Source organism: Podarcis pityusensis, assembly GCF_964106645.2.
Source record: "Podarcis pityusensis genome assembly, chromosome: 13".
Classification (NCBI taxonomy): Eukaryota; Metazoa; Chordata; class Lepidosauria; order Squamata; family Lacertidae; genus Podarcis; species Podarcis pityusensis.
Genome location: NC_138038.1, coordinates 38,184,903 through 38,201,048, shown reverse-complemented (window position 1 = coordinate 38,201,048; position 16,146 = coordinate 38,184,903). Strand labels below are relative to the sequence as shown.

At 48.9% G+C, this 16,146-nt stretch overlaps 2 protein-coding genes across 2 annotated transcripts; both read right to left on the bottom strand.

The window, feature by feature from the left end:
* Positions 1–813: 813 nt before the first annotated feature.
* Positions 814–1,381, bottom strand: LOC308460956 (histone H4). The gene has a single exon (XM_080977492.1). It carries the CDS (start codon positions 1,255–1,257, stop codon positions 946–948), a length of 312 nt encoding a protein of 103 aa, XP_080833618.1. The 5' UTR covers positions 1,258–1,381; the 3' UTR covers positions 814–945.
* Positions 1,382–7,249: 5,868 nt separating this feature from the next.
* Positions 7,250–16,145, bottom strand: FIZ1 (FLT3 interacting zinc finger 1). The gene is made up of 2 exons (XM_080977232.1): positions 15,935–16,145; positions 7,250–10,959 (listed from the first exon to the last, which is right to left on the bottom strand). Exon 2 carries the CDS (start codon positions 10,941–10,943, stop codon positions 9,501–9,503), a length of 1,443 nt encoding a protein of 480 aa, XP_080833358.1. The 5' UTR covers positions 10,944–10,959; positions 15,935–16,145; the 3' UTR covers positions 7,250–9,500.
* Between the last annotated feature and the right edge of the window lies 1 nt (position 16,146).

Genomic DNA, 16,146 nt, shown 5'->3' with positions numbered 1-16,146 from the left:
CTCGCAAGAAACGGGAAAAGTTGACAGCTATGCATAAGATCAGACCAATGGGTTTCCTATTTCAGCAAGACCTGAGCACAACAGAACTCCCCTCTCCCTGCAGTTTCCAGCAACTGACATTACTGCCTCTGATCTGGGCTAGTAGTTTTCAAACATAACATAATCTTTAGCCCTTTTCGTTACTGGTGGTGGTTGGGTTCTTTCTGGGTTTTTTTTTTTTATTTTTAAAGCAAACGATCTTATTGCAATTTTTGCTGCCATCAGGTGGCAATTTACACTCATTGCAGAAACCCCATTGTTTTAACTCATTCGAGATTTTGAATTTCCCGCGCCGCCAAGTCGTAGTGGCGGGGAATTAAACCACGCCCTTCCACCTCCGTCTGCTTCTCTTTGTTCTCGGGCCAGCATGGCGGAAGCCAGTGCAGCATTCAAATCTCGTTTTTTATCGAAGAGTAGGTTTAAGCACAGCTGAAGATGGAAGAGTGCGCTTAGGAAGAACCAGAAAAAACCACTTAAGAGGGGGAGGCTATATTCCCCAAGCGCAGAAGCACCAATTATTTTCCTGAAAGAAAATGGCGACCGCTTTCACTCTCAGAAAGCGCTCGAGGATGGAATTGCAAGTTAAATGACATAAATCACTCGCAGGTAGCAAACAAAGCGGTAGGGTTAAACCTACTTTTATAGAAGCGGTTTAGCGTTACTCTTAATAAAGGAAGCCAATCCGAGGTCGGCTGCAACACTCGACTCACCTTTATGAGAAATCATTTTCATTTACCTGTGAAATGATAACGAAGGTAACAAAGTAACTCAGAATTATTTCCACATGCAATGTATCAATATCATTGATTAGGTGGTTCAGCACTTTTTTAAAAAAAGTGGGTGGCCCTGAAAAGGGCCTTTGGGTTTTTTGTTGTTTTAAGTAGTTTCAAGAACGAAGAAATCCCCTTAGCCGCCAAAACCGTACAGAGTACGGCCCTGGCGCTTCAGAGCGTAGACGACGTCCATGGCAGTGACGGTCTTCCTCTTGGCGTGCTCGGTGTAGGTCACAGCATCGCGAATCACGTTCTCCAGGAAGACTTTGAGGACGCCTCGGGTCTCTTCGTAGATCAAGCCAGAAATACGCTTCACGCCACCGCGGCGAGCCAAGCGGCGGATAGCAGGCTTGGTGATGCCCTGGATATTATCGCGAAGCACTTTACGGTGCCGCTTGGCGCCTCCCTTTCCAAGACCTTTTCCTCCCTTTCCACGTCCAGACATCTTCTCAGCAGAGCAGAAACCAAACTGTACCGCTAAAGAGAAGCTGCCTGCAACTTTTATAGTCTGGGATCGGACCAGAGTGGAAACCTGCACGAGAATTATATAGGCTCCGCCTCCCCCTTGTTCCCAGCATGTTGGAAACGCCCATGAATTCTCAGTAACCAATCAACAGAACCATGGAAGCTGTCCAATCAGACCTCGTGGAGAAGTATCCAATCAGAGCTCGAGCCAGGGGAAAGACTTATTCGTGCTTGGTTATTGCGGGCTTAGATTCCAAAAGCGTCGCTCAGCTCAATGAATGGGGCGAATGCAGCCTCCAGTGTGCTTCCTAACAGCTCAGTTGCACGGCATGTGTTCAGTGGGGTTTACAGTCAGGTAAGGATTGCAGCCTAGAGATAGAGGAGCCTGCCTTCTCGTCTTCGGCCTGGAAACTCCAAGAAACTACGTGGCTTAATTCTCCCACGCGTCTGACATACATACCGGCTAACGCGGCAACGAAGCTCCAGCCCCGAACACTCCGGGGTTTTTGCGGGGCAGCGATCTTGAAGTAGAAACTTAACATTGGAAATGAGTCTCCTGCAGGAGCGCTAGCTTGGCCCCGCGGCTGCCGGGGCCGTAGTTGCCATGCAGCGTGCATTGCCCGGGCGCCGAAATTTGTGAGTGTCTGGGCCCCTTCACGGGGAATTTTGGGGGTGCTTGAACACCCCAGTGAGCCGGCACCTATGGTCTTCTGTGTTTTTCTTAAGGGGAGGAGCGGATAAAGTGGGTTTTTAAAAATAACCTTATCTCACAAAAGAAGCGACCGGGGGAAACCCATACAGGAGAGTGTTAGCGGACGGTGGCTGGCTCTCAGCAGTGCCTCTCCCATTTTACATGAAGATTAATTGAATATTAAACTCCCCGCGCTGTGATCATTCGGAGGAGAAGCCGAGAGATCCTGATGGCCAATCACATCAGGACGCGGGATTTTATTTTTTAAGGACCCTTTTCTTCGGCATTTTTCATTTTGTCTGTGCCCTTCCTTCCAGGCGGACTAGTATAACCGCCCTCCCTTAACAAAGGGGAGCCGTTCTCCAGTCGCCATTTTAGCCTGCGTTTCATCAGCTGTACCCAATCCTATTCGCTCACACCAGCTCCCTTACTCGGTTTGCGTGTCGTTGCGCAATCCTGATTGCTGATGGTGGTTTAATATATAATTGGATGCAAATTTGTTACCCTCTACATACATGCAAGTTATTTTTCCCACCCGTAGGGCTTTCACCACTTTTTTTGGTCAGCCTAGTTTGCTATTTTGGACCACAACTCCTGGCATTCCCTACCACTGGCCATGCTGGCTGCTTGGGACAGAACATTCTAGAGCAGCCTTCCTCCATCTGATAGTGGCTAAGACACTTCGGTACAAGAACTTGTGTTTGTTATAATTTTCAGGAAAGTATCTGTATTAGTCAGCTGCAGCAAAATGAGTTCTGTGGAACTTTAAAGACTAGTATTGCCATAATAGTTGTGTTAGTCTTTAAGGTGCCACAAGACTTCTGTGTTTGTGTGTGTGTGTTTGTTTCTGTGTTGCAATAATAAAAAAGCACTACCATTGATACTTTCTTTTCTTTTTTAATTACATTGCTGTGAATTTCTTCTTTACTTGTACAGACATAGATGTCTATATCTGTGCCCAAATCATGCCCAGAAAGAAGATCCGTCGTTCCCCACATCTAACCTCCCTTTTCAATTCATAGTCCCCTAGGCTCTTCTTCAAAACATCCAGTACCCCATAATCCTGCTTCCAAAACACTTGCAGCCCTTTCTTCAATGTAGCCTTTCACATCCTGCTCCCTGGCATGTTTCAGGTGTCTCTTCCAAAATGGTGCATTCTTTTTCCCCACCAGAAAGTTCTGAGCCTTGGTCCTAAATGTACTGTATCAGGGAGTCCCTAACTCATGTCAGCACCCTCTAAAAAAGGAACATTGTGTATTACATTCCTATTTCCTGATCTCTGTAGCACAGTGGTTTTCAACCACTGTGTCGTGGCACCCTGGGGTGCCTTGAATGATGGTCAGGGGTGCCCTGGGCAGTGCTGGCCTCTGTCCCTCTTTCCTCCCTTCCTCTGAAGCCCTCTTGCATCTCAGCCTCTCAAAGGCTTGCACAGCTATTGCAGCAGCCCAGGCTACAAGGCAAGCTTCCCAGGCAAATGGTGCCTCTGGGGCTGGCCAGGGGGTGCGTCCTATGCCTTTGTAGGGCAGTGTGAGGAGGCACCTCCCCTTGGGGCAGGGGGGCAGCTCAGAGACCAGGGGCAGCAATAGCAGCTGCCTGGAGGACTCACAAGGTGAGGGAGAGGAGTGTGTTTGAATTTTTTTTTTTTTTATAAATATTTTTTATTAAATTTTCTTATACAAAGTCAAGAGTGTAATACAGAAGAGAAAAAATAGACAAAGAAAAGAAAAAGAAGTATAAAAAAAACCAACTTTCCAAACCATTTTTGCCAATCTAACCGGACTTCCCCACATCTTCCAGACCCTGCGTTCTTTACAATAAAAACATCAGCAATTTGTTACCTTGTTTTATACCTTACTGTATCTTTCAAATATTATGTTTCTAAGAGGAGTGTGTTTGAATTGGGGTGAAGGGTTGCCGGCTCTGCGGCAAAGGGTGACATAACTGGGCTCCTGGGGTGCTGCAGAAAGAATGTACAGTCATACCTTGGATCTTGAATGCCTTGGTACTTGGACGTTTTGGCTCCTGAACACCGCAAACCGGAAGTGAGTGTTCCAGTTTGCAAATGTTCTTTGGAACCCAAATGCAGGGCTTCGGCAGCTTCCTGCAGCCAATCAGAAGCAACACTTTGGTTTCTGAACGTTTTGAAAGTCGAACGGACTTTCGGAACGAATTCTGTCCAACTTCCAAGGTATGACTGTAGTTGGTCAAGGGAGCTGTGGACTCAAAAAGGTTGAAAACCTCTGCTGTAGCAACAGGCCTCATAATTCATTTTGTGCTGCTTGCCAGAGAAAGAGTAGGTCCTGTTGCAGAACTGGCAATAAGGGAAAAAGGCAAGAGAGGGAAAGAAGCCATTTTGCCATTGACCTGGTAGCAATGAGGTTCTTTTCTCTGCAGCATTCCTGAAAGCAGAATCCAATGTGATAAAGAAGGGCAGCCTTTGCTAACAAAGAGATAGGATCTCTCTTCACTTGGATGCCTGAAGGCATGTTGTGGCTGGTTTGCAAGGATTCCTCTTTCAACTGTGCTTTCAACTGTCACACAAGGCAGGACAAAATGTCCCGAACCATACAAAATCATAATGCACAGATGAAAAATTACCACCAAAAAAACGAAGCATATCACAATATAAAATCCCAAAATGGTTTGTAGTTACATCCATTAATTCTGCTCCATGTCTAAAGATGATGTGGTTTATCTCATCATTGGGGTAGACTGGGAATGTACACTGAAGTGTACATTACAACCTGACTTACTGAAGTGGGGGATATATATATATATATATATATATATATATATCCACACTATGTAGGAGACTGAATCCGGGACCTTTTGCATGCAAAGCAGGTGCTGAACCACTGATCCCTTTGCTATGGGCCAGTTGCTCCTCCCCATGGCTACATACCGTTACGGAGGTGGTTTGTTTGTTTGTTTAGCAAAAACCAAAGAGGACAGGGCTATTGCGCCCTCCCTTCGTCTTTAATGTGCCACAAGAGTCTATGTTGCTTTTGCCACCTTACAGGGTTGTTGTAAGGGTAAGAAGTATCAGGATGTAAGTAAATAAAAGGGAGGGAAGGAGTTGGGAGCTACGACGAAGGGATTCGTTGTTAAGTACGGGGAATCGCAAGCTGAAGAGGTGTGAGGCAGAGCACGACACTTGGGGGCTCTGATAAAAGAGTAGAATCTAGAAGATTTGGAGAGGTGCTTCAGGATTCCTTGTCCCCCCCCCCCCTTTCTTTTAACTCTCCTCCCGCCGCCCAAAGAGTGGGAAAACTGGAGAGGGCGAGGGAAAGGAGAGTTTAATTCCTGCTTTGCAAAGCTGAGCAATCAGATCATAAAGGCGGCTGGTGATTACTGTACTAGTGTATCCGGATACGAGCGCTTGGGGCGCATCTCCATCCGGAGTGAGTACTGCATGTGATCCCCTCTCCGCCCCTCCCCAATTATCCATCATGCTTTGTTTCCCGCACGTTTCCTCCTGTGGAGAGCAGGAGAGATCCCTTTCCCCTGATCTGTCTCCTGCAATGGAAAAGCTCCAGTCGCTGCCCTATCTCGCTTGCTGGCCGGGATCCCCCTTACTTGCCTGTACCGCTGCTGCCCTGAGGGGAGGCGCCGGGGCTGCAGGCAGGAGCGGCGGGGAGTGGGTTGGGTTGACGCCTCCAGGTAGCCCCCGCGGTGAAACACTCCCACTTCCCTCCCTCTGCCATCTTCCCAGGGGGCGGTGGGGGGAGGGTCCTGCAAATAGTAGGAATGATCAACTTCGGATACACTTGCACTCCCCGCTTGTGCGCAAAAGCTTCCGCCACGCCCCCTCTTGAAGATCAACAATGCCCACCCCCGCGTGTCCCTCCACGCGCCTTCAGCGTTTGTTGGCGTCCACACCGGAGAGGAGAACCGCGATGGTCGCTGACCAAGCCCGCTTCCTCCCCCTTGTAACAATGCGCACGCCGACATATACAGTGGTACCCAGTACTTAATTGGTTTCGGAGGTCCGTTCTTAACCTGAAACTGTTCTTAACCTGAAGCACCACTTAAGCTAATGGGGCCTCCTGCTGCTGCTGCACCGCTGGAGCACGATTTCTGTTCTCATCCTGAAGCAAAGTTCTTAACCTGAAGCACTATTTCTGGGTTAGCGGAGTCTGTAACGTGAAGCGTGTGTAACCTGAGGTACCACTGTACATACAGCAGGTGTCTGCCTGCAACTCCGGTGCTGCAATCAAGTTGCAGGCCAGCAGTGCAAACGCACAAGCGAAGTTTTGGTTTTTCCTGACTATAAAACTATAGGATAGATCTATAGGGGAGCAATGGTGGGGTAGCGAGGCAGCGTCACGTGCTCAGAAGAGGAGAGTGAAGTTCAGCCAGGGGTTTGGAGCAAGGGGGGGCTTCCTCTGAGGGAAGTCATAGAATTGTAAGGCTGGAAGGGATCCCAAGGGGAATCTAGTCCAACTCCTGGCTCCAACTAGGTGTAGGTTTTAGATCTGCTTTGCAGACCAATTCAATCCAAAAATTTGAACATGCCTAAAATTCAATCCCTCCTGCCAACCTAGCAGTTCGAAAGCACGTCAAAGTGCAAGTAGATAAATAGGTACCGCTCTGGCGGGAAGGTAAACGGCGTTTCCGTGCGCTGCTCTGGTTCGCCAGAAGCGGCTTAGTCAGGCTGGGCACATGACCCGGAAGCTGTACGCCGGCTCCCTCGGCCAGTAAAGCAAGATGAGCGCCGCAACCCCAGAGTCGGCCATGACCGGACCTAATGGTCAGGGGTCCCTTTACCTTTTAAAATTCAATCCAAAAATTTGAACATGCCTAAAAACGGCCAGATCCTTGCCACCTGTCCCTGGATGAAAGACCCTTGGACAGAGTGCCTTTGATGGGGTCCCCTCCTCTTTCCAAGGCATTGCTGCCCACTCACTTGCCTCTGGGCCCAATCCACCCAACTCTTTGATGGGGGTGGCAGGGAGAGAAGGTCAGTGTTCCTAGAGAAAGCTGCTCCATCTCCTTGCTCTTGTCACTGCTTGTGTGCTTGGAGAGGACAGGTGAACAGGTCAGGTGGCAATTGCAAGCAGGAAGAGCAAAAGGGCCAGGAAGCGCAAGAGTGACACTGGGCCTCCTGGGGCAGGTGGCCGTTGGCAGGTGCCTGACTGCCTGCCCCTGACACCCATGAAGCTTATACCTTAGGATAACCTTGCTCTCCGTAACACGCAGGCATGGAAAGATAGACAGACACGCACACCAAACAAATGCCCAGCTAGAAGGCTTACATTCCACAGAAGATAAGGAACTGGAATTTGGTCAGGAGCAGGCTTTTATTAGGTTATTTTCAAGGACCTACCAAGGGCTTAGAGAGAGAGAGAGAGAGAGAGAGAGAGAATAAGACTCAACTACTTGCCAGTAAATAATTCCACAGGGGAGAGGGCAGATACTGCTCTCGGTTCTGGAATCTGACTTAACAGGGCACATAGGAACTAATCTGTCCTGCCAGGAGGGCACTAGGATGGGCATAAGCAGGCAAAGAAGAATGGAGCGAGGGCAACAGGACTTTGGCTTAAAAAATAAAATAGGAAAACTGACAACCCTAGCTCTCATCATACTTTTTCGGCTTATGAAAGAGGGTTTTTCCTCTCCAGTGTGTTCTCCAGTAGCTTATTTGACTATGGGCAAAGTCTATGCAGGTTCTGGGCTCCCAGGATCTATCAAGTGGATCATTCTTGGAGACTACATTTAAACACAAAGACACACAAGCCTAGGCAACTCCTGAGCCTCCTCCCTCCAGTCCCCGGACAAGCCAAACATAAGGATACATTTCTCCAGCTTCCCAATATATTTTTTATGAAATCCAAATCATGTTTGCTGAAATATTTCGTGAAATGTTGCCTTCTCCTGAAGATCAAACTCTTTCTGAGGGCTGAACCTTTCCATGAAAGCAGATGCATCCCTTTTAAGCCTTCAACCAATTTTCAGAAAAGAACATTTGCTAGAAATAAACCACACTTACAGCTGGCAAATTAAAACCAGGGGAAATGGTATAGCATCATGAGGGCAGAAGAAAGGGGAGGTCAAACAGTGAGCAGGTCTAAGAAGAAACCTGCTGGCTCCACTATAAGAAAGAATGCTTGGTTTGATGGTCTGAGCCTACAGATAAAATCATGCAGGCACGCAAGCCTTCAGTTCGTCTCACAGGTGGCTACTGCTCTACAACCTGCAGGCAGAACCTTGCCTTCAAAGTAATTTTGCTCTAGCCAATGCTGAGCCAAACATGATAATATGGACATCTTTTTAAAAATTAAATTTATAGTCCTCATGATTGCAAAGAAAAATTCTGGAAATAAAAGTAGCAGTTTTTGAACCAAAGCTAAGAAAACAAAAGGGCAAGTAGAAGAACCTCAGTTTTGTTGTGAATCTGCAATTTTTAAGTAGGGTATTTAAAGACATGATTCCTGTTTGGGTTGGGTTGTTTTTAGCAAATGCAGTCAGAAATAGGGATGCTAATATTAATAATAAGCTCTCCTAAATTAACTAAAACCTTTCTGGGCATCCCTATAAAATACAACAGGTTCAGTTCTGCTTCAAGCGTAAATTGATTTTTAATGGTTTGATTATACTTTCCCCACACTTCCCTCCAAGGAAGACTTAGAAACCATAGTTTTATCAGGTTGCTGAGAACTCTCTGGTCTTAATCCACCATCACCTCTAGGCCATATAGAAATACAATGCCTAAAATTCTTTGGTGAGCTGCAGTTCTGGAACTCAAGCCCATTGGCTTTGGCAAGGACAACATGCCGTTCAAGTTGGAAGGGAAAGGCAGAAACGTCCCCTAACTGTGGCCACTCTTGTTGAGGCGCAGAGAGATCAGAGGGAAAGGGAACCAACCAAGTCACACAACAGGATGATGCAAGGTTCCTGCACACTAGTATTTCTATTGCCCAACAATGCTGTCTGCTTTTCCAAAAGGGAAGACGTCCTGCACTGCAGCAAGTCAATAAATCTGCATCCTGGTAGAATGTCTGAGCGCACCTCTCCCATGACAACTAGGCAGTCCCTCCTTTACATTCCTGGGAACCACAGAGCACTACAGCTATTGAGGCAACATCATCTCAGCTTGGTCAAGCTCACTTGGACATAAGTATCTCCGGGGGGGGGGGGAGCCTTGGCCCAAGAGTTGCATTTCCTGTCACGTCTTCATTATGCCCGGGAATATTAGGGGTCTGAATCCCAAAATGTTCAGTTACCTGTCTAGGCACAACCAGCCAGGTATCCTACCCCCAACCCACCGAAGACGTTATAACGGTCAAGCAAGTGCAATGTACTCTACCAACAGTAGTGGAACATTAGTAAAATAATAATAATAACAACAATAATACTTTTCTATCAGCTCACAATTGTAAATTCCTGCCCTACAAGGAGGGCGGGGAAATCAAAGTTCTAGCCGCATCGGGCAGAGTGACACCTCCGAAACCAGATCGCCTCTGGCAGGGTGGAGGTAGAGGAAAGCAGCGTTGGGAGGGGAGGGTGTTTATTCTGAGAAGGGGGCTCCCTGCCTAGTCAATTCCGCGGTGCAGCTTGAGATGGCGGGAGAGGTTGCTCAAGGTGATGAACCCTTTGTGGCAGACGGTGCACTTGAAAGGGCGCTCGCCACTGTGCAGCAGCCGGTGCCGTTTCAGGTAGCACTCGTGCCGGAAGAACTTGCCGCACTCGGTGCACTGGTAGGGCTTCTCGCCGGTGTGCACCAAGACGTGGCGGTCCAGATCCCGCGGGCTGCGGAAGTACTTTTCGCACTCGCTGCATTTGTAGAGTTTCTTGCTGGGCCGGGCGGGGAACGCACGGAGGTCCAGCTGCGGCAACAGGTGGCGTTCCAGCTCACTGCCGGGGCCTGACATCGGGGAAGCAGCCACGGCGTGGCTCAACTGGTGCTCCTCCAGTGTCTGCAAGTTCACAAAGGGCTGGCCACATATCCCGCAGCTGAAGGAGGGCTCGCCGCCGTGAGCAGTCAAGTGAGCCGCCAGGGTGTTGCCATTGGCGAAAAAGGTCCCGCATTCACACTGGTACAGCGTTTCGGGGGGCCGCATGTCCGGAGGGTGGCAGGTGGGGCAGCCCCTGCTGTGCTGCTGGGCCTCTGGCCCCCCATCTCGCGGCTCTTCTTCCAGGCCCCGCAATTCCAGCATCCCATCGCTTGGTGGAACCTTCCCAGAGCACACTGGGCAGGGCGGGGGCCTGTCCTTGGCATGCGTGAGCTTGTGGCGCTCCAACAGTGCTGCAGCGTTGAAGTCCCGCTCACAGTCGGGGCACTTGAAGGGCTTGATGTCAGTGTGGGCGAGCCAATGGCGGCGCAGTTCGGATGCCAACTGGAAATGGCGCCCGCAGGCCCCGCAGCCAAAGGGCGCGGCCCGGCCTCGCCCGGCGCTGCAGAGGTGCCCCAGGGGACTTTGCTCTTTCCCGCAGGCCAGGCAGCGGGGGGCAGGCGTCTGAGGGGCTGCGGCAGCGGGGGAAGCGCGGTGCTGCCGCTTGAGGTGGCGCCCCAGGCTGCTGCGGGAGGAGAAGCGGAGCTCGCAGACGTGGCAGCAGTAGGGCTTCTCCCCCGTGTGCACCACCTGGTGGTGGAGGAGCCCCGTGGAGTCTCGGAAGCCTTTGGGGCACATGGTGCAGCGGTAGGGGCGCTCCCCGGTGTGGCTCCGGATGTGGTTCACCAGGTTGAAGGAATGCTTGAAGCTCTTGACGCAGTGAGGGCACTGGAAAGGCTTGAGCTCGGTGTGCCGGGCAAAATGGCGGCGCAGGTCCGAGCGGTAACGGAAGCTCTTGTCGCACTCGGAGCAGTGGAAAGGGGCCCGGGCACCCGGCCCATGGTCTGTTAGGAGCGACGGGTCGTCCTCCGCGTCTGAGTAGAGAACGGCACACTCTTCCACGGTTCCGGTGGCAGTCCGGACTCCACCTGGGGCCTGAAGGGAGTGCTGGCCCTCTGGCCACTCTTCATCGCAGTTCTCCATCTACCCAACAGTGCTTCTACGGGACAGAGAAAGGACAGTGAAAGAATCAGAGTGGGACTCCATGGCCGCCGAGCCCTCCCAGTATAAAAGCATTCCCTCACCCTGATTAAACCACACTATCCAGAACAGGGAGCCAGTGTGGAGTAGTGGTTAGAGTGTTGGACCAGGAACTGTGAGAGACCAGGGTTCAAATCCCCACTCAGCTATGAAACTCACTAGGTTACCTTGGTCCAGTTGCTGTTTCTCAGCTGAACCTACCTCAAAGGGTTGCTGTGTGGATAAAATGGGGAGAAAGTGAACCATGCATGCCGCCTTGAGCACATTGGAGGAGAGGTGGCATATACACGCAATCAATCAATCAATCAAGCCTAGCACAGAAGGTGCCTGCGGAGCACACACCTCTCCAAGATGCCAAGGCAGGAATCTTAGGAATCTGCATGTATGTGAAAATGGCTCTTCATGTAGTCAGTGGGCTTGGTTCAAATAAGGTTCAGCTTATAGCTTTTGCTTCCAGAAACAGGAAGTGAGTCAAAGGATTTGGGGAATTCTCAAAACTTTTCAATTGCACAAGATGACAGAGGGTGGCAGACAGTACAGTCAACCTTGGTTGTCGAACGTCTCGGCTGCCGAATGTTTCGGAAGCCAAACGCGACAACCCGGAAGTAACTGCTTTCGTTTTTGAGCATGTCTCCGAAGTCAAACAGCTTCCGAGGCGTGTTTGTCAATTTCCCCCATTGAACTTGCTTTGATCCTTGGTTTTGGAAGTCAAACGGACTTCCAGAATGGATTACGTTCGAAAACAGAGGTCCCACTGTACTAGGTTTGGATGTGGGAAATATTCCAGATCTGGATCTGTGCCCAGCTAGTGGTGACAATGGCTAGGCTGACCTTGGGGGGGGGGGGAATCACGGTCTGGACTCTCAACCTAATTGGTCTCACCGAGCTGATATGTGCATAAATGAGGATAAAGGGCACAACTGTAAAGATCACTCTGCAGATGGAAGTCCCATTAAGTCCAATAAATCTTACTCCCAGGAAAACATGTATAGGATTGCAGCTAAAGCCAGTAGGACATGGATAATAAAAATAAGCCCACTCACTATTTTCTGCAGCAGAGAAATGTAGCACACTCAGAAACGTGCACCCCTTGATTTTGTTGAATGAAATGAGGGGGGTCCTAGGTTTTTTGGGGGTAGTCAGTGAGACCTTGGATTGTGTTTAAAAGGTTAGAGACTAGAAGTGAAGCCATCCCTTTCCAAAGTACCCGGAAGTCCCCCAAATCTGTGTGAAGCCATTCTGTCCTAAACTCCTAGCTCCCCCCCCCCCCGACCCCAACCCCAATGTCCTGACTTTCAGCCACACTTGGCACAAAAGATGTTCATATGCATGGCCAGCAACCCAACAGCCAACTCCGGGTCTCTTCCACACTATAGTTCTATGATTCTATAAACATGTAACACAGAAATTTGTCCCAAAATTGTAGGTGGATTTAAATTTGCACTTAAAATAATATTTAGGTGAAAGCTTAATTGCTACTGTGATACTGCCAGTTGTGAAGTGATCTTCCTTGAGGTAGCAGAAAAGACAGAAGGAAGTTAAGCCATGTATTCCCTCTTGGAAGCAAGTGTCAGTGTCCCTTGCCAGAAAACCCAAAAGACCAAGCATCACGGATTCCACTTTCCCACCTTGGCTGCATAACAAGACCACATGCTTATGCATTCTGTTAATTAATTCAGAATAACTACTACTGCTCAGGTTCCAGAAATCCAAGTTGTTAATGAGTGTACTCCCACATCAGTTGTACATTGTGGAAGACATTAACCCATTTATCCTGACTGACTACAAGTAGAGGAAAAAAGATGCTAAGGATAACTTGTTTTATTTCCTTCTTATAATTATTTCTATAAATACATAATCCATATAAAAGACACTTGATAGGTAGAAGAACATCAACCATGACAGCCATAAAAAGGTAAAGGTACCCCTGCCCGTACGGGCCAGTCGTGTCCGACTCTAGGCTTGTGCGCCCATCTCACTTAAGAGGCCGGGGGCCAGCGCTGTCCGGAGACACTTCCGGGTCACGTGGCCAGCGTGGCGAAGCTGCTCTGGCGAGCCAGCACCAGCGCAGCACACGGAAACGCCGTTTACCTTCCCGCTATAAAGCGGTACCTATTTATCTACTTGCACTTAGGGGTGCTTTCGAACTGCTAGGTGGGCAGGAGCTGGGACTGAAAGACGGGAGCTCACCCCGCCGCGGGGATTCGAACCGCCGACCACACGATCGGCAAGTCCTAGGCACTGAGGTTTTACCCACAGCGCCACCCGCGTCCCTGCCCACCCAGCCATGTATCACACTAATAATACACAGTTGTACATGAAAAAGTCTATACCTAAACATACAGCTTTATCTTTTAAATATGTACTGCAATCAACACTAATGCTCGTTCATATCTTAAAACAAGCCCCCATACTACTTATTACTATTACTTTATCGCAACGTTCTATATAGCTCATCCTGCTTCCTAATAATAATAATAATAATATTTATTACGGCCATAGGCCCATACAGAAAAAAAACAAGACATAAATAACAGCTTGTGCACGTGGGTAAAAACAGCCGCTAAAACACCACTGTAACAATAAAATACTATGAGATGGAATGACATACTGCGCCTTAATTAGCTTGTAGTGCTCCTTGGCAACGCTTTTGGGTAAGGACAGCGACCAGAAACCTAGCCACTTTCAGGGTCGTATGGGTATCCTTATCCTGCAAGATTTGGGCAAGGTGGAATTTTGGTGGGGTACCCTCTAGTTTCTGCATGATTGATCCCAACAAATTTGCCCGTGGCCCGTTGAACAAGGGGCAAGTGAACATAATGTGCTGAAGCGACTCCGGCGTCTCCTTATCACATTCGCACATGGCGGAGGCTTGGCCCTTTGAGAATCTATGTCTCAGAACATTGGAGGGAAAAACGTTAAACCTCGCTTTGGTGAAGGCCAGCCTATGGGCAACAGTCGAAAGGGAGGAGAGGTATGATGGAACGCAGTAAGTTAAAGTAATACCAATGTTCTGGGGCGAACAAACACCTCCCCCCAGCGTATAATTTCGCTGTAAATCGATGTCATCCAGTCTTTGGCGGATCAGTCTTTGAGCAGTGATTTGATCTAGTTTTAGGGAATCTAAGGGAGAGATTCCGTAACTCAGGAGTTTGGCATGAATTCTACTAGTCCAAAGGCTGGAGAATTCATCTCGCCATAAGCATTGGACAAGGTAATGGTCTGGTAATCTATGCCACAATGATAACCAATAACTGAAGACTTGCTTCCACAGGCAGGTTTCTAGGGATGCGATCTTCAATTCTAGTCGCATGGCTGCGTTACTTACGCACAGGGGAAGCATTAGGATCCGACGTAGGAATTGGTTTTGCAGAGTCTCAAGAGGAGCAAGATCTGTCATCACGGCCCAGAGCGGGGCAGCATAGGCAAGCGCGGTAACCACTTTTGCCTTGAACACCTTTAGGGCCGAGGGAACATGCAAAGCTCCATCCGAAAAGAAAAATCGGAGGAGCGCATATGACAGAGTTTTGGCCTTATTAAGTAGGTGTTGAATTTGTGCTTTCCACCCCAAATTGTATTGAAAAATAACTCCTAGGTATTGAAATTTTAGGACTTGCTCTATTTTTGCTCCGCCAAGCTTCCATTCGTATAATCTCCGACTTCTGGTGAAAATCAGAATCTTAGATTTAACATGGTTGATGGTTAATTGGTTGAGTTGACAATACGTGGCAAAGATCTTCAGAGCTCTGGTTAGTCCAACACGTGTATAAGATAGAATTACCGCATCGTCCGCATATAAAAGGAGTGGACAGCGGTAATCCGCTAGTCTAGGCGCGTGTGTACTTGGAGATGAGTTGACTAGGGGTGCTCGCATGTCGCTGATGAATAGGTTGAATAGGCAGGGAGCCAGTATACATCCTTGGCGCACTCCCTTGTTTATTGGTATCGAATTTGTGAGGTCGCCCGCAGGAGTAAGTCTCACTCTGGCATGGGTACCTTCGTGGAGCTGACTTATAAGCCATAGGAGTCTTCTATCGATGCCCTGTTTCGCAAGTTTCTCCCAAAGAATATTTCTAGGAACGCTGTCAAAGGCTGCCTTTAGATCTAAGAAGGCAGCACAAAGGTAGCCCCGGGGAGGGGAGGAGTACTTCCGTGCCAGATGGTAAAGAACTATCGCATGATCAGTTGTAGAACGTTTAGTTCTGAACCCTGCTTGTTCATGGCCAATCTGGTTAGTCTCATCTACCCATCGCGATAGTTTAGTCAGCAAAAAGCTGGCATATCCTGCTTCCTAATGTTCATAACTTCCTACTGGTGTATCAGGTTACTGAATCCTACTTAATTATAATTTAATTAAATCCTTCCTTTTAATTTAAAATCACTGGCAATTTTATATTATTGACTTGTTCTCTAATTGGGTTCAGTTTATGAGGTTTAATTACCCCCCTCCCTCTCCAGCTCAGGCACATAACATTCCAGTAGCTGACAGAAATGTAAAGAATTTGGGTCCCGATATGATGTTACAATGCTCTCCATTGCATAGTTTAATGAACAATAAAAAAGCTGATCCCTGGGGATTTGTACTTGAAATAAGGTGTTACGGAGAACTAACCTGCCTTAAGTGATCTTGAATAGGTACCCTTACAGAACCCATGAGTTCTGGCTCCCAGCACTTCCCAGCAATGACCCCCCCACCCTATCTCTGTCTGCCCCCTCCCTAAAGAACCCAGGCGCCCCCCCTCTCGTCTCTCCTTCTTGGCCTCTTTATCCCACCTGCATGACCCACTTGGCTCAGGCACAGAGGCAGCCAGTGCCAAGGTGTCAATCACGGGGTGGGTCTGTTTCTCCCCTGTGTTTCCACCCCCCCCCCCAAAGTCTAAGGGGAATCCCTCCCCCCTCCCCCTCTGCTCCCCACCCACCTCCCCGGTACTCACAACTTCTTATAGGTGCCGACATTTTACGGGGGGGGGTGGGGGGCCACTTCTTCGGAGGAAGGGGACAGAGCCTCTCCCCCGCCCCCAACCTCCCATAGCAGCAAGCAGCCAGGCTGGTGGTGGGGTGTTGACCTCTTGCGATAGCCTGTCCTCTCCACCCTCAAATCCAACCCCTATGGAAGTTCACAGGACACCCCACCCCCCACTCCGCC

Bases quoted from the DNA above. Each gene is read 5' to 3' on its own strand.
- LOC308460956 (XM_080977492.1), bottom strand. From the start codon at position 1,257: ATGTCTGGACGTGGAAAGGGAGGAAAAGGTCTTGGAAAGGGAGGCGCC.
- FIZ1 (XM_080977232.1), bottom strand. From the start codon at position 10,943: ATGGAGAACTGCGATGAAGAGTGGCCAGAGGGCCAGCACTCCCTTCAG.